This window comes from Lagopus muta, chromosome Z, assembly GCF_023343835.1.
Source record: "Lagopus muta isolate bLagMut1 chromosome Z, bLagMut1 primary, whole genome shotgun sequence".
NCBI classification, from domain to species: Eukaryota; Metazoa; Chordata; class Aves; order Galliformes; family Phasianidae; genus Lagopus; species Lagopus muta.
The window spans coordinates 56956324-56979283 of NC_064472.1; the positions used below are offsets into that span (position 1 = coordinate 56956324).

Consider the following 22960-nt stretch of genomic DNA (forward strand, 5'->3'; position numbering starts at 1 on the left):
TCAAGCTGGGCACTCTAAGAACGAATGCAGTGTGGCTTCCAAACCCAGGAAGGCGTACAACCAAACATGGGTCTCACTTACTGCACTCTGGGGCAGATACATGTTGTTGATGTGTTTTACACCTGTCTGCTAAGGGTGACACTTGTTTGGAAAACTGCTTTACTGGAGGGCACCTCACTTTGATGCCTCCTGTGTTGAATCAGGGATATTTTGAGAAGGCAGTGGAGAAAGATGTCACATCCTCAGCTCTTGCTCTGATAGGCACAGGAATTTCTGGCAGGCTGACAGATGGCAGGTAGCACTCTCCCTCCCTGTAAAAATTGAATAATAAAGTAGTGGAGATTATAGCTACAGTATATTGCATAAATGCCAAATTCTTTGCCAGATAATGCTTTTTTGTCCTAAATGGTCAGCAGGACCTAAGGAAAGAAGATTTAATATACATTTAATATACAATTGGTATCGTTCTCCTCTTCCAAGCCCAAAACATAGTAATGAACACAAAAGGCAAAACAACACAAAGCAAAGGATTTTGGCTCTTGCCAAAAAAATCTTGTTCTGGGGGACACTGCTTTGTACTGCGAAACCAGTCTGTACAAATGAAGGCAAAGACAGAGATCTCTGCTCTCTAGGAGTTGGTGGGAAGTTTATCATTGATTCCGAACCCTGGATCAGAGATCTGGATCTCTGGGATTGAAAAAGATGCTGAATGAAATAAAGCTGAAGGCACAATGACTGCCTAAGTCTGCACACAGCCTGACACAGTTAGCCAGCGCTGTGCCCACTGCCTGGCCTGTGGTATTTAATTAAAATAACCGTGGGTGATAAAAGAGGAAAAGCTCTGTGCAACACCTTGGTTCACCTCGGTGGGCAGTGGACGGAAAACACCTGAAAGTGCTAAAGCCTAATTATTTAGTAATTATACTAAAACAATTAGAAAGACGCTGCCATAAATAAATTGAAACGGTAAGAAAGTTCACTGTTATAATTCACACATGACAAAAACAAAACAAAAACCAACAGTCCTGGCAGGTATCAGATTTGATCGTCAGCAATATGTACTTTTTCAAGGATTAAATATCAGTTTCCTCAGAAAATACTGGTGATTTCTACAAGTAGAGACGGCGGTATGCCCTTCAGCACCTATTTGTCTTTATCAAACCACACCACTTGCGCAAAGCGCACTGGACACGTTTTCAGTGGACAAACTGCACGACGACACAGCCATGCTGAAACGAGTCAGAGGCTCCCGCGTGCTACAGTCGGTCCGAAGTCGGACGGGCAATAAAGAGGCTTGGGAAGGATCACAACTTCGATTCCTCTCTTCGGGAAGGGCGGCAGGCAGGAGGGCAGGGGGCAGACAGGGCCGGGCCGGGGGCGCGGCGTCTGCTCCGGGCGGGGGCGCAGCTGCCCCAGCCCCCGGGGCCGGGCCGGGACAGCGCGGCGATGCGGGCGGCGGGGAGCGGGGCCGAGGGATCTCCGATCTCCGCCGCTGCCGCCGCCGCCACCGCCACCGCATCGCCCGCCCCCGGTGCGGCGGGCCCCGCGCCCTCCCCTTCCTCCCCCCGCGACCCCCCGCCCGGCACGGGACCCTTTAAGAGGAAGAGGGAGTAACTGGAGGGCTTGGCCAGAGGATGGGGCCGCTCCCGCGAGGGCTATGGGACTGAGCCGCCTGGGTAAAAGAAGTTGAAAAATAATAATAGTAATACGCGAGAAGAAAAATAGCAGAAGAGTCGGGTACTTATAAAAAGAAAAAGAAGGGAAAAAAAAAAAGGGGGGGGGGGGGTAGAGGGGGAGTGGAAACAGGAGGAGAGAGGAGGGAAGGGGGAAAAAAAAAAAAAAAAGGAACGCCGTCCCCAAATTGTGCCAACTCCGAGATCGAGCAGGGATGGTGCACCCCGGCTGGGTCTGCCTGCTGCAGAGCCTCCTCCTGCTGGCCAGAGCGCGGCAGAGTCGCGGCCCCGCCGGCGCCTGCCCGCTGCGCGGAAAGGTAAGCGGCGAGCGCGGAGGTGGCGGGGGACCTCCTTCTCCCAGGGGCAGCTCGGGGTGGGGACGCCTCAGCTGCGGACGGGCAGTGAGGGAGCGGCGGGGCCCTGGGGTTCTGCGCCCGCGAGTCCAAGCACCGCCGCGCTTTGGCAGAGGGTGCGATGGGGGACTGTCGGCGGCTGCGCTTGCACCTGAATCCGCTCCCTGCGAGGAGCCGCCCCCAGGCCGACGGCGCTGCTGTAGAAGGAAGGTCCGGGAGCAGCGTGCTCCTCGTGGGGACGGCCGGTTGGCTTCCTGCTTCATCCGGGCGTGGTGGGACAGGTTCAGAACAGCAGTGCCAGTGGCCTTTCAGCAGAAATGCGGTGACGGGTTGTGTGGGGTGTTGTTTGTGTTCTCACTCCACCGGTCTGCGTGCTGTGAGCTGCACGGACTGCCCAGCCCAGGGGGGGAGAAGTGCAGCCGAGGGCTGCCTGCTGCTCGTGATTCTTAGGCCGATGTGAAGCCCGTGGGCAGATTGTCATGACGTTAGAAGTCAGACATAGGGAAAAAGCAGTTCTCGGTGAAGCTTCTGAGGTAAAAGCACAAAGAACCGTATAAGAAAAGTCATCCTGAGCTTGCTGTGTGTTACTAGGTGTGATAGAACATCCCTGCTCTCTGTAGGCAATGGACATGGAAGCGGCCTGTCACCAGAGGTGAGGGTGGCGTGTATTGCACTACTTGCTGTAGAAGCATTTGAGTGGCAAGGGCCTCTTAAAGGCTGTCTGATCCAACTCCTCTGCAGTGAGCAAGGACACCGACAGTCGGATTGAGTGCTCAGAGCGCATCCAGCCTGACCTTGAGTGTCTCCAGGGACAAGGCATCTACCAGCTCTCTGGGCAACCTGTACCAGCGCCTCACCACTCTTTTCATAGAAAAACTTATTCCTTATATCCAATCTAAATCTCCCCTCACTGAATTTGAAACCATTTTCTGTCCTGTCACAGCAGACCCTGCTAAAGAGTCTGTCCCCTTCCTTCTTATAGCCCCCCTTTAGATACTGAAACACTGCTACTGGGTCTTGCCAGAGTCTTCTCTTCTTCAGGCTGAACAGTCCCAGCTCTCTCAGCCATTGCTCACAGGGCAGGTGTTCCATCCCTTGGGTCACTTTATGTTTTTATGGCTGAGGTAAGGTGAGCCCCACCACCATGGCCACAAAGGGAGTCAGAAACCCTTGGAAGGAAGTGCAGCGGTGCTACACAAGGGAGGTAGCAGAGTCTCGTTGCAGTATGGGAGTAGCGAGAAGGCTTGGTACTAACAAGAAGGCCTGGGATGCCTCACGACCTGCTCTTCCTCTCCCCATGCACCAGAACCAAGACCTCAGGGCCTTGTGCCTCCAGCTGTTGGTACGGGGCCCCACTGCCAATGAGCTGTGGCACATCCTGTAACCCAGTGCTTAAGGCACTGCCAGTGGAATGGTCTGTCTGCCTACATAGCTGTCCTGCCCATGGCAGTGAGGTGGAACCAGATGGGCCTTGAGGTTCTTTCCAACCCACACCATTCTGTGATTCTATGATTTGGTTCTATAGGATTTATGAGAGTTAGTGGAAAAACTGAAAGTGAAGTGCTCCGTATTACAGTTAAAGCTGCAGTCAGTAATGAGTCTCATCGTTCTTTTTTCACAGCAAAAGAGAAAGACTCTAAAACAAGTAAGAATGTTGGAATCTGGTAGTACTTTCTTTTTTGCTTAACATCAGAGAACATTGGTAAATTTCAAGCCAGAATCCACAGCAGCATGCCAGTGGTTGTAGCTAGTTAATACTTCATGATGTTGTTCCTGTTAGGGAGTCAACCAATTTAAATAGCTGCTTTTCTCTCTTACATCTATCTTATATCTCCTAAGTAATGTCTCCTAATTTGTGGTGTCAGCCCACACCTTCAGCAGTGGACGTTGGTGCTACGGCTGTAGAGATTGAACCTTCCCACCAATATTCCATTACACGTTGTTGTCGTGTGACGGATGGCAGCGGAAGAGCAGTCAGACAGAATGGTGTCTGAGTTGGAAGTGCACATGAAGCAAAAAGTGTGGCACTGAGTTTCCTCCATACGGAAGAAGTAGCACCCACTGACATTCACTGGTGCTTGCTGAACATTTCTGGAGACCAGACAGTGAATGTGAGCACTGTGAGGCAGTGGGTGGTGTGTTTCAGCAATGGCAATAGCTTCAGCGAGTCACCTCTGCTGGTGCAGATGTTTATGAGCATGGCATGCAGGTTCTTGTTCACCACTGATGAAAATGCACAGCTCATGGTGGTGACTGTAGTGAAAATCAGTGTTTTGTAGCTGAGAATTTGCTTTAATGAATAGCGTTGCTATGCTCCTTGTTATAGTTTCAATGGAAATAAATAGGAGGCATTACTTTTGGAGTCACCTGTGAATTTACTTTGATAGAGCAAGTAATGTCTGCTGCAAATCCTTGACTTTTTAGGTAAAAATTCTTTTTTTTTCCTTTAAATTTTTGATTTTTCACTTCTGTCAAATGGAGACTAAATTGTGTTCCTTTAATAGTTGTAATAGTAGCCAGCGTAGTGTTTATCCCTCGGTGAGTTCTGCTTACAGTCTTAGCTGAGTTTTAGTGTCACTAATGTAAATGGGTAAAAGCTTAAGAGAGCTTAAAAATGTGCCTTACATTTCTTGGTGCATTACTGTTGCTGCATGGGGCACTTTGTGTGGTGATTAAAGGCACAATCTTTGCCTCAATTAGGTATAAATGGGTATGACAAGACACAACACCAAAGCAGATAATAAAGAGGGAGAAAGCCATATAGGGAGGGCTACAGGCTGCCTGCCTGGGTAAAACACTGCATGCCACATGCTCTGGCTTTTGTTGCAAGAAACATGTAAGAGCATTTTTTGGATTGAGAAACAGTGCAGTTCTGGTCTGCTGTTTGGAAGACTTAGATGTTGGGATGATTATGAGGGTTTGGCGTTCCAGAGGACTCTGAAGCACCAGAGGGCAGCTGCCTGCACAGCAAGTGATGTACTTTGTGGTGAAAAACTTGTAGTCAACATAAACAAGGATCAAAAGGTAGAAGGAAGCAGCAGTAATGCAACTTGCTCAGTCATCTGGGCAGACCTGAGGCAGGCTTCCTTGTGTCAGAAGTTTGCATGCAGTTCCTCACTCTTCAGACTGCAGCTGTCCTTCCCTTCAGATCCTCTGTTCCCTGGATCTTCACAACCTGTTCCTCTTAAAACTTTCATTTTTAAAATTCCCATCATACTGTTGCTCCTTTTCTGGAGTACTTTTTCAGAGTACTGTCACTAGAGGCATTCTTTGTTTCTCATGTTTTTCTTTGTGTTATTTCCTGGATGTTTACTGTTGTTTTTGACAGTCAGTATGTCATTTACCCCACTTTGAGCTCTTTTGTCAGAAGAAGAATAACAGATCCTATTTGGCACTTCTCTCCCAGAAGAATTATTGTTACCTCACCTGAAGAGATTTCTGCATTAGCAATTTGTATACCTGAAGACTACTTTCCTTGGTAGTCCTAGAAATGCTGCTGGAAAAGCAAGCTACTGAAGGTTGTTAAAATGAGCTGTATTGGAAGTTTGTTTTTTTCCTTCTTTTTTCTTTTCACAGAATCACAGAATGGCCCGGGTTGGAAGGGACCTCAAGGATCATGAATCTCCAACCCCCCTGCCACTTGCAGGGCCACCAACCTCCTGATTTAATACTAGATCAGATTGCCCAGGACCCCATCCCAACCTGGTCTTGAACACCTCTAGGGATAGGGCATCCACAATCTCTCTGGGCAGCCTGTTCCAGCACCTCACCACTCTCACTGTAAAGGATTTTCTCTGAAAGGAGGAGGAAGAAACTTATTGGAAAAATAAAGAAAATACCTCTCAGTCTGAGCTTCTGTTCTGCTGAAGCAGAAAGAAGGAGGCAGGAGATAATGGGAGTTTCCAAGGCCACCAGTGGACAAACAGCTTCCTGTTTCAGGAAGGATGCTGGTATATTGGGCTGGATGCTTGGGGTTCAACTATCATTCCTTAACACTTCATTTCCGTCTCCCATTCCTCAAGCTTTTTTGTTCTTTTCCAAACACTTCCTGAGCCACTGAGGAAAACCCTTCATGTCTGCTACACTTTCCCTGGTTTTCTGCAATTCCTAATGCTTTTGTCCTTTTATTTGTGGAACCATTATCTGTCCTTAGGTGCAGCCCATTGCAGCTCAGAGTGGGTGCTTGAATAGTCATGGTGAGATGGGGCAGCATGGCTTTCCCCATCTCATAGCAGGGAGTGAATTCCATAGGGCTTTGCGTCCATAGGTCTATGTTTCTGTAGGTCCAGTGTTAGTTTGAGCACTTCCTTTCCCTTTCCATCCACTGTTTCCACCACCTCATAGTACTTCTTGTGCTTTCAGTTGTAAGAACTGAGCTAACTGAAGAAAAGCTTTTTCTTTTTTTTTTTTTTTTTTTTGCATATGTGTATGTGCGTTCAAACTTTTTGCTTGGCTGGAACCCTGAATCTGTTCACTGTCTGATCTTGTTCCCCTGGGAAGATGCTCATCATGCTGAACATCCAGAAATAATTGGATGTGGGGCTCCCTAGCAGAGATTAAACTCAGTCCTAGTGGAGATGTGTTGTGGCAGAGGGCATGTGCTGTGGCTCATTTGATATTGCCTGAAATCTCAGTGGAGCAGTGAATCAACAGGCCTCACATGGGACTACTGCTCTCTTCCTCAGGCTGCCATCCAGTTCTCCCCTTATACCTTGTTTTTGCCATAGTGAAAAAAGTATTCTGTGCTACCTGTAAAATCTGGGAGTGGAAACAGATATACACATGGTGGTCTGTACATGAAGCTGCCTGTTTTCCTGTTACGCTTGTGAAAGTGAAATTCCTGGAGCTGCCAAACCCAGCTTTCTCTGCAGCCTCCAGGATACCACTTTCACTGTTTCATGCTCCTTTCTGAAGTAAAAGCTGTGTGGAAGGGTCCTGTTACAGACCAACTGTAGCCTTTATCTGTTGCATGCTCTCAGGAAAGTGAGGTGAGAAAGAGAGGCTGCCAGTGATGGCATACTCTGCAACGCTAAGCAAGCCTTGGCACTGCTCCTGCACTATCTCATGGCCACCTAACATGTATCTAAAGAGCTCCCCTTTTACGGACTTGGGGAGAGATTATAGGCTTCCTTTCTCTGAAGCTGGATTGAAATGTGGTAAGCTCTAGGAGCTGCACCACGTTGAAAATAGAGCTGTCCTTCAGCCTCTGCACTAGCTCTGCATAGTGCTCGTGAGCCCATACGGGTTGAGATGAAGACCCATCACTCTGGGATAGAGCTGCCTCTGGTGTGGAGCTGCATGCAGAGTGCCTGGCCATTCTGTTGAGTAAGATCTTGCTCACTACAATATGAGAGAGAAGTTTTACTAGGTCTCAGCTTGCTTTCTTTTAATGCCTGTGCTGTAGACTCTACAGTGTGACCTGTTTGCTCTGTGCCTGGCTTGTGTGTTCTGTCATTGGTAGTGCTGGTAGCTGGTGGCATTACTCAGCTTGCAGTATGTGAAGCAAAAGCTGTGGTGATATGCAGAGCAAAAGACTTGAGAGTACAGTGCCAAATACCTTTCCAGCTGGGTTGTATGCAGTGATCTGGAGCAGAAACGACACTGCCAGATACCCTTTGTTTGGGCTTGAGCCTGCTAGGTGGCTCTGTGCAGGAACTGGACTGAAATGTAAGAGGGCTGGTGGCCATTTGTTCCTTGTGATTTCTTTTGCTGCGTATACATGATCAGACTTGCGTGAAGTTGTGTTGACCTCACAAACCTCATTCCTGTCCCAGGTGCATCTTCTGCCTTCTTTCGTGCTTGTAGGTTAAAAAAAAAAACAGTACTGCTGGTCATTCCTTCCTGCTGGCTGCTGTCTACTTGTTTTTCTCACAGCAGAGATACGTCCTTCCATTTTCCCTCCTGCAAAAGGCGGGAGTGAATTCGGCCTGGTTTCCCTTCTTGCTTTCCTGTGTGCATTCATTTTTTTTCATGTACTTTCTGGGTTTGTGTTGGATTCATACTCTATCCTGTATTCTTTTTCCCCTCTTAGTGCTGTGTATCATTCATTCTTTTCTACCTGTGGTCTCCAGGAATATTTTTATGGTCTGTGATTTAGGAAAGTGTTCCAGGACTGTCTGTTTGGTCTCTTTGCAGAGATGTATCTTGTTACCCAGACTCAGGTCTCTGAGGTATCTTACAGACCTTTAACGTGGCACAGCAGTGTCTGAAGACTGCTTGGTGTTTACTTATTTGTCAGTGTGCTGGCAAGCCATATTGGCAGCAGCACTTTGCTGAAGTGCTGTCTGATCCATGGCTTAGACTCAAGGTGGAGTTCTGGAAGAAGATTGTCTGGGATCAGCCATTGCAGAGCAATCTTTTAAGATTAACCTTCCTGACCCTTGTTCTTTAGCATCAGAAAGTTATGGGCAGTGTGTTTCCAATAAATTCCTCCAAGCAGCCTGTTCTGCATTTGGCAGTCAGGCAGGTATCTTAGATGAGCACACATGCACAGTTAGCCTTGGAGCTGAGGTTAGAGTTATATGCGGGCTAAAGACTGACCAGATGTTTGAGCGCATCTGGAAGCCTGTCCTCCTCCTTAAATATGCAGAGGCAGTATACCTCTTCTGGTCTGCTCAGGGAGATACAAACTGTGTCCACTCAGTAGGGATCACTGCACCTGTGATGGGAGTCATGTCTGCTGATGGTGTAAAATGACTTCTGGGATCTGGGCAGGACCCATTTTTCCTATCTGCTCTACTGTCCTGGGGGACACCCCACAGTGTGGTGTTTCTGGGGGTGGTGTGAAGCCCATCTTGCAGTAGAACAAACATAGTCTGATTCTGACTTGCTGATAGCTGGGAGGTTTGGGGAGACTTTTCTATAAGCTAGATCTAAAGAAAGAGGTTTTCTATTGCCTGGGACCACAGACTAAATATGGCCTGCAGAGTTTCTTCCCTTGTTTTTCTAAGGTATTGAATGTGTTTTTCTCCTCCATAAGAAAAAAGGCGAATTGATCTGAGGAGCCTTGTCTACATGTCTGTCTGCCATGTGCCACATTCTTGAAAAACTCCAGTCCTAACTGCTCCAGCAAGAATTTCTGCCATGTAGTAGTTGGTGTTAATCATTTGTTTAGTTCTTGTTCAGTAGAAAGTTCTATAAAGGTGCTTTCTGACTGTGTGTCATGGCAGCTTCCTTATGGGAAGGGTCTTTGCTGTGCTGACACAAGAGGTGCCAAGGTGAAGGTGATTGACAGCCTGACATTTCAGCAAAGTGACAGCAACTTTTGACTTGATGAAAGATGGAAGTCAGGTAAACATTTTGCAGAAGCATAGCCTGCTTGGGCTGTGCTGTTGCTACTTTTGGCAAATACTGGGAAGATGAGCTGGGATGATGTTTCTTCTGAGAAGCTGTGACATTGTCTCTCAGGAGAAAGCCAAAGCCACACTTACTTTTAATTAATGAAAGGTGCTTTTAATTAATGAAAGGTGAATTTTGACCTCAAGGCCTGAGAAGAAAGATACTGAAGAAGGACTTGTGTGTGTGTAGCCTCTTTAGTTAATGTACATGCTGGCAAGCTGCAGAACCAGGTGACCTGCTGGGTTGGCAAATTGTTTCCCTTTAGCCTTCTACTCAGTGCCTGTTGTGAGTGTTTGCATATACTCAGCTGTATCTCCCTCTTCCCTGGCAGACTGAACTGAACTCCTTTCTGTGGACCATCAAGAGAGATCCCCCATCTTACTTCTTTGGCACCATCCATGTCCCATACACCCGTGTCTGGGATTTCATCCCAGAGAACTCCAAGAAGGCCTTTCAGCAGAGTCACATAGTGTACTTTGAGCTGGACCTCACCGACCCCTACACCATCTCTGCTCTCACCAGCTGCCAGCTGCTGCCACAGGGGGAGAACCTTCAGGACTTGCTGCCCCGTGACATCTACCGCCGGCTCAAGCAGCACCTGGAATATGTCAAACTCATGATGCCATCTTGGATGACACCAGACCAGCGGGGCAAGGGGCTGTATGCAGACTACCTCTTCAATGCCATTGCGGGCAACTGGGAGCGGAAGAGGCCAGTGTGGGTGATGCTGATGGTGAACTCTCTGACGGAGGTAGACATCAAGTCTCGAGGAGTGCCCGTCCTGGATCTGTATCTGGCCCAGGAAGCAGAACGGCTTAGGAAGCAAACAGGCGCTGTGGAGAAGGTGGAGGAGCAGTGCCACCCACTGAACGGGCTTAACTTCTCCCAGGTGGGACAGAGGCTTGCAGGATGGCACAGGGCACTGGGCTGGTTGCTGGGGCAGACGTGTAGCAAGCAGGAGCATGGGAATTGGCCTGGAGTGAGTGCTGTCCGTGTGTGGTACCTGGAGTCTTGCACTTGCTGCCTGCACCCCTTGTCTCTTTGTATACCTGTGGGAGAATCTGCTTAGCTGTAGGAGTTCAGGCTGCCTCCTCAATTTGTTTAGACCTGGCCTGAGGAGGTCCCTCTCCTCTTCCCTGGAAAGCCTTGGACTGACTCCACCCCAAGTGACACTGGACCCTTGGATCTGCTCTCTGACCCTGCGAGGCATGTTCATAGTAGGTGCCAGGGGCAGGTTGGGACTCCTTGTCTAAACTTGCTTTTGTATTAGCTAGGTAAGGAGAAAGATGTAATTACCTGGGGGAAGGAGGGGCATTGTCAGTGAAGCTGGGATGTACTACTGTTTGGAAAAGTAGCTCAGCTGACCTCTCAGTACCCTGAGGAATCCTCTGTATTAGAGTTATTTTATTTATTTATTTTCCTTCCTTTGAAGCCCGATGAGGGACAGCAAAAACACCCCCCTCCTTCTCCCCATGCCAGCCTCTTTGGGGAACTTCATGGATTAGTACAGGCTCTTCTGTGCTTTCAGACCAGCTGGAATTTAGTACCAGTGTACATACAGTGCCACACCAGGCAAGCCAAACAACCTCAGGTCACTTGTGAGGTCTTCAGTCTGGACTAACTGCCAGGGCACAGTTTGTGTTGCAGCCCCCATCCTAACTGGTGGGACCACAAGTATCCAGAATGTGGTTCTGTGGGATGGGAAGAGCTGAAGTCAGGGTGCTGTCCAGCAAGGGCAGGGACAGCAGTTTGGGGTTAAATATCTGCAATCCCATCTAGTCTTCTCTGGTTCCAGCAGTGCAGAGAGCAGTGAGTACATCACTTGCACAATCCTAAGCTTCAAATGCGTCACCTTCACTTCCATTATTTGGAGCTGGGCAGCTTCGTGCTTCTGTTCAGCCTTGCTTGTCTGTGCTCTGAGACCTTGCGCTCTTGCTGTCTGCTTTCAGCTGAGGCAGTCTCATCTTCTCCACCTCCTGTCTGGCTGAGGCTTTATTAACACTGCTGCCTGTATTTTTCTTCTGCTGACAGTGTCCCTGTGGTTTAACATGATAGGAAAGGGGACTACATGCTTTCTGCTCTGCCTTACAAGGCAGTGACAGCGAGTCTGAAAAACATAGGTTGCAAATCATGGCCTGGTTAAGCCTACGCAACTGTTGACATTTACTTTGGGCTTTCATGCAGCTTTTTTCAAAGAACAGCTGTTGGTGTGCTATTTTCCTAGCAGAAAAGTATCAGCTGGGAAGTCAAATGGGGTGGGGTTGCAGAGCTGCGTCACCCAGAGTTGCCTAACCTTGCAGCATTTATTGTGCATCTTTTGAGACTTCAGAGCCCACCTGAGGGGGGACAGGGTAGCCAGAACTGCAGAGGAAACATAGCCTTTGTGAAAATTACAGACTGTGATTACCCCATAGTAACTGGGGATGTGTATGCAAGATGCTACTCCTCCCATACTTGCCGTTAGAACACAGCAGCTCATTTGTAGGGAGAAGGAGCAAGTCTGGAGCAGCTAATGCACTGTAAATTCACATCCTTCTGCTCACTGCCAGCTTTCCCATACAAGTAATGTTCAGGAAAAAGAGAACCACAGCCTATTGTTTTTTATGTTTCTAAGCAAATGCCATGGTTGTTTCACAACCTGACATGTGAACTGCTATGGTTGGCAGTTCTGTAAATTTAAAAGAGCTTTTTTCTCAGTTTGTTCAAGCAGTTAATTACATGTTTAATATAAATCAAATGAAGACTTTGAAATAGGCTCTTTGAAAATGATTTCCTTTGTTTTCATGCCACTATCTGGGATCCCCTGGTATCAGACCACTACTGTCTGCCTTTCAAGTAAGCAGCAGACACCCAAAGATGACATATAAAGCTCTTTTGAGGAAAAAGCTCTTTTTGAACTCTACATCCCCCGGCAGCAGAAATTGAAGAAAGGAGGCAGGCGACCAGTGTGGCTGAGCAAGGACCTGCAGCTTAAACTGAGGGAAAACAGGGAAATGTACAGAAAGTGGAAGCAGGGTTGTGTAGCCTGGGAAGAATAAAGCAACATTGCCCTCGTTTGTAGAAATAAAATCAATAAAGCCAAGGTGCAGATAGAGCTGAACTTGGCAAGGGATGTGAAAAATGACAAGGGGTTCTTTGGGTAAATAAGCAGAAGAAGATTAAGGAGGGTTTTCGCCCTCTGAGAAAGAAGGACGGAGAACTGGCTTCCTCAGACATGGAAAAAGCTGAGGAGCGCAATAAGTACTTCGCCTCGGTCTTCACTGATAGTCAGGCTCCTCCACATGTCTGCCAGGACCCTGAAGCTCTAAATGTGGGTGAGAGCAGTGCATTCCATCCCACTGTAACAGTGAGACCGGTGCTCTTCAACATCTTCATCAGTGACATAGATGTTGGCATCAAGTGCACCCTCAGCAAGTTTGACACCAAGCTGAGCTGTGCAGTCAATGCATCGCAGGGAAGGGAAGCCATCCAGAGGGACCTGGACAGGCAGGAAAAGTGGGCCTATCAGAATATTATGAGGTTCAATGAGGCCAAGTGTGGGGTGCTGCACTTGAGTCAGGGCAATTCCACGTATTTATAGAGACTGGGTGAAGAACCTCATGAGAGCAGTGAGAAAGACTTGGGGGTTCTGATAGACAAGAAGGTGGACATGAGCCAGCAGTGTGCGCTCGCAGCCCAGGAGGCCAACTGTGTTCTGGGCTGCATTAAAAAAGGGGTGGCCAGCAGGGAGAGGGAGGTGATTGTCCCCCTCTACTCAGCTCTTGTGAGGCCCCATCTGCAGCACTGCAACCAGGCCTGTGTCTCAGGACAAGAAGGATGTGGAGGTCTTGGAGCGGGTCCAGAGGAGGGCACTAAGATGAGCAGAGGGCTGGAGCACCTCTCCTGTGAGGAAAGGCTGAGGGAACTGGGCTTGCTTGACTTGGAGAAGAGAAGGCTGTGGGAAGACCTCACTGTGGCCTTCCAGTACTTGAAGGGAGCGTACAGACAGGAGGAGGAATGGCTGTTTACCAGGGTGGACAGTAACACAGGAGGAGGTTGGAATGAGATGATCACTGTGATCCTTTTCAACCGAGGCCATTCTGTGATTCTATGTATTCATTTATAAAGTTGAAACCTGTATCATTTCAATTTTTTTTTCGTTTTTTTCTTTTTGCCAAATGAACTCTCAAAAATTAGGTATTATTTTAGAAAGCCCTACTTACTGACCCAGTGTCATTTTGAATATTCAGGTTTATATTGCCACCATCTGGGGTTGGCAAGACCTAAAAATGCCATTAATAGGCTTCAGAAATACCTGGGGTGGTCAGAAGGACAATAGCCTGGGTTACTGTTCTTGCAGCTGCCACAGGCTTCACGTGCTCCAGATGACAATGACTGATAGTCAGATTACACTGTCAGTACCTGTCTGTGTTAGGCTCAATATTAGACACAAAATGCCTCAGTTGCTTTTGCAAATTAGTTTCATGTACCTGTTCACAAGATGAATACTCTCATCAACTTAAGATCACAGAACTTCAGTTCAAATATAACACATTAAGGTTTATTAACAAGTCCAAATACATGACTATATAAGCTATTTTGTCCTAATCAATAACTCCTTAGAAATATCAGAAAGTAGGAAGCAGAGGTTTAACAGAGCCCATGGAATGCAGCAAAGCTTTCGGAAGTGGAGCAACAAGGGCGCTGTGAAAGTTCCCACACTTGGAAAAAACCTTCCAACCACTGAATTGCTCTGCAGCACAACTGCACAAACTAAGAACCAAGCTTTCAAAGATTTCCCTTCTAGCTGTTAAGTTCTGCAGGTGACACACTGCCACTTTGTCTTGGCTGGAAGTGTCCCAACAGCTGCAGCAATTCATCTCTTTGCACCATTAGATTCAGTCTGCCACCAGGCCTCAGCTGGAAGTTTTCCTTTGGAGGATGCTGGTGTGAGGTCCCTATCCATCTTGTGGCATTTAGCAGAGGATTGCAAAAGGAGGTCTTTCCTTCCCAAGTTTTATTTTCTCTTCCTCACCGGCCTTGCTCTTCAGTTCAGCCTTGGACATCTGGCGGGAGCTTGCAGAAGAAAGCTGTTATCTTCTGGGTTTAGTTTTCTATTCCACCTCATCCTCACCGTTTCATCCAGCCTTAGACATTTTGCTGGAGTTCGCCAAACACGTTTGACATCTTCTTGCTTAGTTATCTCTTCCTCCTCAGCCTCACCATTTCATTCAGTCTTGGACACTTTGCTGGAGACTCCCAGCTGAGGCAGGACTTTCCTGCCTTTTTCTTAGTATGGAGCACCAAGTCCTGCATTCTTCAGGCTTAGCAGGACAGCACCCAACAGTCCGCAGCCTTGGCCTGAAGCTTTATAGCATCCGTTGTGTTCCAAGAATCCATGGCAACAGTTGGCATGGTCTGCTGATATCACCACCTGCTAGGTGTGACCGTTCAGGCTCTGATCTGACTGCCTGCTGCTCCAGTCCAAACTCCAACAGCTTCTCTAGAAGGAGCCAATGGGTAACGGTGCTGCAAGAGTTCCTCAGGAGCAGGTAGACACAGCTATGCACTGCTCTCTACTGAATGAGCAACATTCTCCAGTGTGGCTCTCAGGTTTGCACACTGGGGTGCAAACCTCATCACCAGAGCCCATGGGTTTCTCTCCGTCCTCTGTCTCAACTGTTGCCTGACACAATGGATTGAGTTTACATGCCAAGGCTTTGCAGCTGGACTGTCCTCTGTGAGAAGGGTTTGCTTAGGTAGAGACAGTGTCCAAAGAAAAGCAAAACATGTGCCATGATACCTTCACACAAAGAGGGGACCATGTATATGCAGGCTGCACGAAACAGAACCTTCAAAATGGTATTTCACAGCACTGCAACAGCACCTGGACGGAGCAAAGGGCTGTAAATACTGCAGTGCTTTCATCTGGACCAGCACAGAACAAAACAGATGAAAATAAATCCAAAGCAACAATATTCCTCTGATCCATCAGAGATCAGAGCTCATTCCATCCCACTGTAACAGTGGAACAAGTCCAGGACCTCCTCATGAAACTGAATGTCATCTCCCTGGACTTGCGTAAGGCCTTTGACAAGGTCTCTCACCACATCCTTCTCTCAAAACTGGAGAGGTGTGGATTTGAAGGATGGACTGTTGAGTGGATTAGGATTTGGTTAGCTTGGAGAAGAGAAGGCTGTGGGGAGACCTCATTTGTGGCCTTCCAGTACTTGAAGGGAGCATACAGACAGGAGGAGGAATGGCTGTTTACCAGGGTGGACAGTTGTAAAACAAGGGGGAGTGGTTTTTAACTGAAACAGGAGAGGTTTAGGCTGGATATTAGGAGGAAGTTTTTCACACAGAAGGTGATGGCACAGTGGAACGGGTTGCCACGGAGGTTGTGGATGCCCTGTCTTCGTGGCATTCAAGGCTAGACTGGTGACCCTGCACATGGCAGGGAGTTTGAAACTAGATTATAATTATTGTTCTTTTCAACCCAGGCTGTTCTATTATTCTGTCATTCTATGAAAGCGAAGATGGAAAGCCATGAAGAATGATACAATCCTTTGCAAGCATGGCTTTTTGTTTCAGTGAAATTGCAGAGAGATGATATCCTCAGACAAGTCATAAGTTTCTTGCTCTATATTCATGTTTTTTTTCCACAAGACTTGCTCTTTTTCCTGTTGTGCTGTGCACTGACAGCTTATTGTGTTACCTGGTGACGAGGTGAGGCCACTTGTAGGCAGTTATTTTTATTGTTATTACCTAGGTCCCTTTTTCTGTGTGACTAGATGGGACCTCATTGGTACGAGTATGTAATTGCAGGTAAATTTCTGGAGCAGTTGATAATTTATTAGCTCCCAGGCTTGCACAGAGTGCAAGATATAGACACTTCCAAGCTAGATACTTCCCTTTCTTAATCTGTGGAGAGTGAGGTAGCACTCCCTGTCATGGAGCTTTTTGTCTGTATTTATTCCAATTTCCTCTTTTTTGTTCTATGACTTATTTTACCTGCCAGATCTCTTTGTTCTTGCTCAACTCAGCTGCTTATATAGCCAAGCTGTAAAAGTATCGGTTCTATATGGTGCATCATGTAGTGCACACATGATTTTACTGCCTCCTCAATCCCTCTCTTTCGTTCCAAATTCAGACAACTTCTGGAAATGTGGAAAGATCTCTGTGCTGCGGCCTTGGTGTTAGTTTTCCTTTTTCATGCTGACCTAGGATTGTTGCAGACTTTTTTTCCTTCCATGCACCTACTTTCATGGGTAGTGCCTACCTGATTGCTATACACTATAAGGATGCAAGATTCATTCCTAGTGTTATCAGAGCTTCTAGCAGCTAAGACCTTCACAGTTAAATGCAGTCCCTCATATTCTGACTGGAATGAGTCCCTCCGATCTCACAAACATTTCTTTAAAGCTGTGCTTGTTTGTTGGATGATGTTTGCTTCAACCTCAGGGCTGTGGAGCTTTGCTTTTGGTTTTGGCCAGTAATGCCATGAATATCAGTTTGTTGTTGGCTCAGAAAATGAGCTGGCCTTGTCCTGTGTTGTGCCATGCCATTGGAACTGTGCTTTGGCACGCTCTAGTGGTGCCAGGCTGTTTCTCATAGACTGTATGGAGCTTGAACACAAGAATTTGTTGTGTCTGTGTAGGACAAAGGCTCTGCCCAACTCTCATAACTTTCTAACCAGGGCATTGGCCAGTCTGGTTTTTGCAAGACCATGGAATAGCTTGGGTTGGAAGCAACTTTAAAGACCACCTAGTTTGAACGCCTTTGCCTTGGGCAGAGTCGCCACTTGCTAGATTAGGGTGCCCAGGGCCCCATCCAACCTGGCCTGTAAGACCTCCAAGGATGGAGCAAGGCTAGGACACTTTTTGTAGAAGAACCTAACCCTTAACAGTTTGATGAGAGAATTGTTTTAACCTGTGTTTGGACCTCAAAACAGTGCTCTGATCCTACGTGAGCATCAGGTTACATGGCTGCGTCTCCAGAAAGTACTTGGTTTGCTGTTTGCCAGTAGGATACAGGGAGCCAGTAAGGAAATGGGCCTTATCTTTAAAAAACAACAAAACCCCCAAATAGATAAGTTAGAAATTGAAGAGAATTTTAGTTTCTGAATTCAAACAAAGGGCTTATTTGCTACATTGAGTTAATAGATACCATATCTGTCTTTAATATGAGGGGCTAAGGAGGTCAGCTCTCCTAATGTTTCCATTCCTGAAGTTCAGTATCACCTTTGACAACAGCATAAGCAGAGCATAGGAGATGCAAGGAAAGGTGCATGACTGGATAGCGGGAGCTCTGCAAGAGCAGTTCAGATTCAGACTTGAAGCAACCAGCACAGATGTTGCTTGATGAAGGGGCTTCTCAAGAGAAGAGCTCTCACTGCTGAATTAGAGAACAAACTGGACAGAAATCATTTGTGGCAATCTGATTGAATCTTCAGCTTCAGAAGTAGAACTTCAGAATGTATGGGTCAGGAACAACCCTTCTTCTTCAGGTGATAGGAACATCAGAGCTTTTTACACATGAACTGGAATGAAAACAACTGAATTAAGCCTGTTCACATCATTGGCTGATGCAGTCTGGGACTTAAATTTGTTTGTTTTCCATTTAAGTATAGACACACCTGCAGCCTCTGTCTAGACATCATGGATGGGAAAGTAGGCTGGCTGGTGGGCACCAAGATAGCTAAGGCTTTGTGTTTGTGTTGTCCTAACTAGAGTTTAGTTAAAATCTTACTAACTACATAAGGAGTTCAGGAATCTTTTTTTTCTGCTAGAGTAAAAAGGGAAATCATTTGCTGGCCAGTTTATTTTGCATTCAGAAGGATAGAGAAATACAGAATCATGTTACAGAATGGCTTGGGTTGGGAGGAACATTAAAGCCCACCCAGTTCCAAACCCCTGCTGTGGGCAAAGCTGCCACCCACAAGCTCAAGCTGCCTAGGGCCCCATCCAGTCTGGCCTTGAGTGCCTCAGGGGTTGAGGTATCCACAGGTTCTCTGGGCAGCTGTGCCACTGCCATACCACCACAAGTGAAAAAAAAAAAATTCCTCCTAATAGCTATCCTAAATCTCCCCCTCTTCTGATACAAAATTATTCTCCCTTGTCCTATCCCTATCTACCTGTGTAAAAAGTAAGTCCCCCAAATGCTTATGAGCCCACTTCAGGTTGCAGAAGTCTATAAAGAGGTCTCCCTGGAGCATTATTTTCTGCAGGCTGACCAAACCCAGCCATGACTTCCTACTTACTAGGATGGACCCTTCTTGAGCTTGAAGGAGGTGATCCTTGACTACTAACTAGCTTCCTTGGGCCCTCGGTCCTTCCAGGGCCTTATTCTGTCACTCTTCCAAACCGATCTTTTAGGAGGCCAGAACCTGCTCTCCTGAAGTCCAAGGTTGTGAGCTTGCTTTTCCCCCTTCTTTTTGCCTTCAGGATCCTGAAATAAGGTATTTCATGGTCACTGCTGCTGAGGATGCCTTTGAACTTTGCATTTCCACCTGTCCACAATACCAGCATGCTCACTATTGTTGGTAAATGTGTGATCTAGCAGAGAACCTGAATCTCTGCTTATTTGCTTTTCTTTCATCTGGAAGAGAAAATTATGATTAATGACTTAAAGAACCTTCTGAATTGCTTCTGTCCTAAGATATTTTCCTCCGAGCAGGTAACAGACTCTCATGGGCAGCCCATGAGAACTAGAGCTTGTGAATGTGAGCTTGCTCTGACCTGTCCCAAGAAAGCCTTAACTGTTTAATCTACTTGGTCAGATGGCCTGTATAAGACACCCATGACAATGTCATCTAATCATCATCATTTAATTCTAACCTGTAAACTCTCAAGTCAACTCCTCTTCCATCCCCAGATGGAGCTTCAAAGACTCCAGCTGTTCCCTCGCATCAAGGGCAGTATCCCTCCTTGTCTCCCCAGTCTGTCTTTCCTGAAGAGCCTATATCATAGAATCACTTGAGTTGGAAGGGACACTTAAGGGTCATCTAGTTCAGCTCCCCTGCAGTGAATGGGAATACCTACAGGCAGCTACATCAGGTGCTCAGAGCTCCAGTCTGCCTGACCTTGAGTGTCTCTAAGGACAAGGAATCCATCACCTCTCTGGACAACCTGTTCCAGTGCCTCACCACCCTTGTTAAAAACTTTCCTTATGTCCAGTCTAAACATCCCCTCCTTGGAAACCATTTCTTCTTGTTATGTCACAGTAGACCCTGCTGAAGAGTCTGTCCCCTCCTTTCTTACAGCCCCAATTTAGATTTTGGGAGGCCACTATAGAGTCTCTCCAGAGCCTTCTCTTCTGCAGGCTCGTTCCATTACAACATTTCAGTTCTGGAAGACATCCCAACTCCTTGATCCTTTCCAAGCAAGACGCATTTTCTATGTATTAACTGTTCTCTCAGCTCTTCCCAGGCTTTCCATGGTTGAGCAGCATCTGTCTTGTATCGGTGGTTGTCATGTGCGTGCAGTGGTAATGTTCTTATTCTCATCTTTACTTCTTTATACATCTTATTTTTTTCTGTGGCTCTCCAGGCATAGCGGTTTGCTGAGTTCATGCTTAGATGAGTCAACGTCCTTTTCACTCTGACTAGGAATGAGAATATTACTCTTGTTATCGTGTTCCTGCCTCTGTTCTGCTCCCTTGCCAAGATGAACTGCAAGCTAGCAAATGATCTGTTTTAACAAGAGATCTGGATTAAACAGTACTGCTGCTCTGTTCTCCTAATTATTTTGCTCACCAGCCTTTGCTTTATCTGCAAAGTCAATTACTTAAAGTCGGGTTTTTGTTTGTTTGTTTTGGTGTTTGGTTGTTTGTTTGTTTTTACCCCGTAGGACATTGATATACATGTTGAATACTTGGAGGATAAAGGACTTTCTCTGCAAAATTCATCAGTAGTGAGACACAGTTGCTTGTCATCTGCTGTTACATTTTCAGGACTTCTACCATTTCAGTTTCCTCTGTTTTCAGCAAGTGATTGCTTGCTTTTGGATTTCTCTAAGTTCCTACTGCTATACAGTTTATTCAGAGGTTTGTTCATTTATTGCCTTTATTAACTAAACTTCTAAGTTCATAAAAAATATGTTTTTAGATGGACTATGGTTTCCATATATCCTTGCTGACTCAGAATTTTTTGTAATCTTATGATTATTTCATATAGTCTTTGTGGAGGCTTTTATTAGCCATATCATTAGAAAGGTTGATTGCAAGTAGGATGAGGAGGCTGAATGACAATTTTCAGATGTCTGTAGCTTTGTCTGGCCTAACACAGAGAGGAAACAGCAGGAATAACTCCTGTTTTCAACAACAGAAAAGATTGGATCCTTCAATGAAGTTGTTCATCAGCAGGCAAGGTAGATGCACATTCACACAATACATTGTTCATTTCCAGCATATCTGAATGAGGGATGCTTGAAACAGGTATCAGCAGTTTTAAAGGAAGTAGACAGATCTCTGAAGGAACAGTCGCACCAGAGTGTCTCACACATATCCCAAATGCTTCCTGTCATTCAGGATATTCCTCTGACTCCCTTGAGGTGAGGACAGGAAGAACCACTCAGTAAGTGCGCTGCTGTCATAGGAGGTAGGGAGGCATGTGCACCTCTGAGCACAGGAAAATCATTCACACAATGTACCTGAGGCATTTTTCTCCCTGGAGAGGAGACAGTGGTAAGTAGCTGAAGTGAAGGGTCTCACCCTCCTAGAGATGCTGAATAATGCATATGTTGCTGGTGCACATGCAGCCCCCAGGCACTGCCAGGCAAGCCTGGTGCTGTGCTTGCAGGTGGACCTTGCTGGGAGTGCTGACCACTGGCTGCCTGCACTCATCTGCTGGTTGGTGCTCCCTGTCCTCCTGGTCCTATTGATGACTTTCATAAGATAAATGCCACGGTGGGTTGGGCTTTGTACTGCTTTTTCCCCTTAACCCTGGACATGCTGTGCCTTTCGAAAGCAGCAGCTTGTCTTTCCAGACAACTGGACAAGGCACTGCTTCTAGACGGTACAATGGCCTTTTTCCTTCAGAGCTTGACTGCTGTGTGCGCAGTGTTCCTGGTCCAGTCCTTGCAGGCTGTCCTCCTAGTGACGCAGCAGTGTGAACTCGGCTGCAGCCTGCTTTATATACTGGGTCTCCAGGGTGGATTTGCAGAGACTGAACAACAGTGGGGCCATTTCAGTGTGGCTTTCCAAAATGTGATCTCTGCATGATGGATTGAGGTGGTGGAAACACAAGCTGATGCTGAACAGTATAAAGCTCGTACTCAGACACAACAGCTTCCAAGCTCCACTGGCTCACTGGGAGCAAAAGGCAAGTGTGGAAGCTGTTGATGTGAGCATCAGCTCATCCAAGTTTGGCACTGTCCTTGCTAAGGAGCAGGAGTGCTTTTAAATCCACATTTCTCTCCTTTTGATTAGGATTAACTTCTTTGAGCATGAACATAAAGTGTGCAAGTGTGAGCTGACAAGCACTTGGAGAGCAGCTGATTGAGAGATCTGAAACTACTGGGTAGTTATGAAGGGAATCATACAAGAGCAGTCCTGTCAATTAGAACCAAATGTGTAGCACTGTTTAGGTCTGTTTACTGTGATCTCAATCCTGTCATGTAACTGTGTAGGGGAAGATGTAGCTGGTCTTGTACTTTTCTTTCTTCCTTTGCCTTGCTTTGACAAAATCAGTAGGATTGTTAGCTTTTGCCAGCACTCAAATGAATCCTTGGCAAAAAATAAAAACAAAACAAAATAAAATAAAATAAAATAAAATAAAATAAAATAAAATAAAATAAAATAAAAAAATACAGTGTTTCAGGCTGGACTTACTTTAAGCATCTGGTAAATGTGTCACAGGAATGTTCTAGCAAAGAACATAGTGGATTTGTTGTTTGGAGGTTTGTTTTTTTGTTTGTTTTTTTTTTTTGTTTTTTTTTTAATGGTTGTTTTTTTTTTCCATGTGTTTTTGTGTTAACTTATTTTGCTTTCTGTGCAAAGTTTTTACCACAGAGGCTTCATCACTAGTGGGCTTAATGCTATGAATGTGACTGTCCTCTTGTTTAATCAGATGTTTAATTTCTGTTTAAGTTACTTGTCACTTATCAGTGTCTCTCATTCACTCCCTCTCCTCCCCACAAAATAATACATAAGCTTAAATTTTCTGGATTCTCAGTTTCTGCATTTTGCTGCAAATAAATCAGTGCTAGCAGGTGCTACCTGATCCAGGCAGCAAACCTCATCCTGTGTATGTTGATAAGAGCTCTCTCACTGAGATAAAAGCTGAGATGCTTGCTGCCTTTGTTGGTGAGCTGTTGTCCCCTGAAGGAGTTGTGACCAGTGCTGGATCCTTGCAGTAGCTGTGGCAAGAGACTGCTGAGGTGCATAGCTCATGAGGAGAGCATCATGCCATGTTACTGGCCTGAGAACTGCCCCTGATGCAATTATCCTCCTCCACTTTTTAATATTGACTCTTGCTAGGTTTCTGGAATATTGCAAGGAGTGACCCATCCTGTCCAAGGAGCGATGTGCTCTGCCCAGCTGACAATGGAGCTTGCTCCAAGCATGTGATTGCTCGTGCTTGAAGGAAGGCAGCATGGAATTGTATTCCTGCTGCTTTTC

The 22960-nt window shown here is 46.4% G+C and overlaps 1 protein-coding gene across 4 annotated transcripts in view; it reads left to right on the forward strand.

Moving 5' to 3' along the window:
* Positions 1 to 1837: 1837 nt before the first annotated feature.
* Positions 1838 to 22960, forward strand: part of LOC125686698 (metalloprotease TIKI1-like) — an 85839-nt gene continuing 64716 nt past the window's right edge. For all 4 annotated transcript variants that reach the window (XR_007373869.1, XM_048931017.1, XM_048931015.1 and 1 more), the window contains exons 1-2: positions 1838 to 1990; positions 9696 to 10253. Coding sequence is in view for 3 of the 4 variants with exons in the window: in XM_048931017.1 (XP_048786974.1) it covers positions 1889 to 1990; positions 9696 to 10253 (660 nt within the window). In the remaining variant the exon portion in view is untranslated. The remainder of the gene's footprint in view (positions 1991 to 9695; positions 10254 to 22960) is intronic.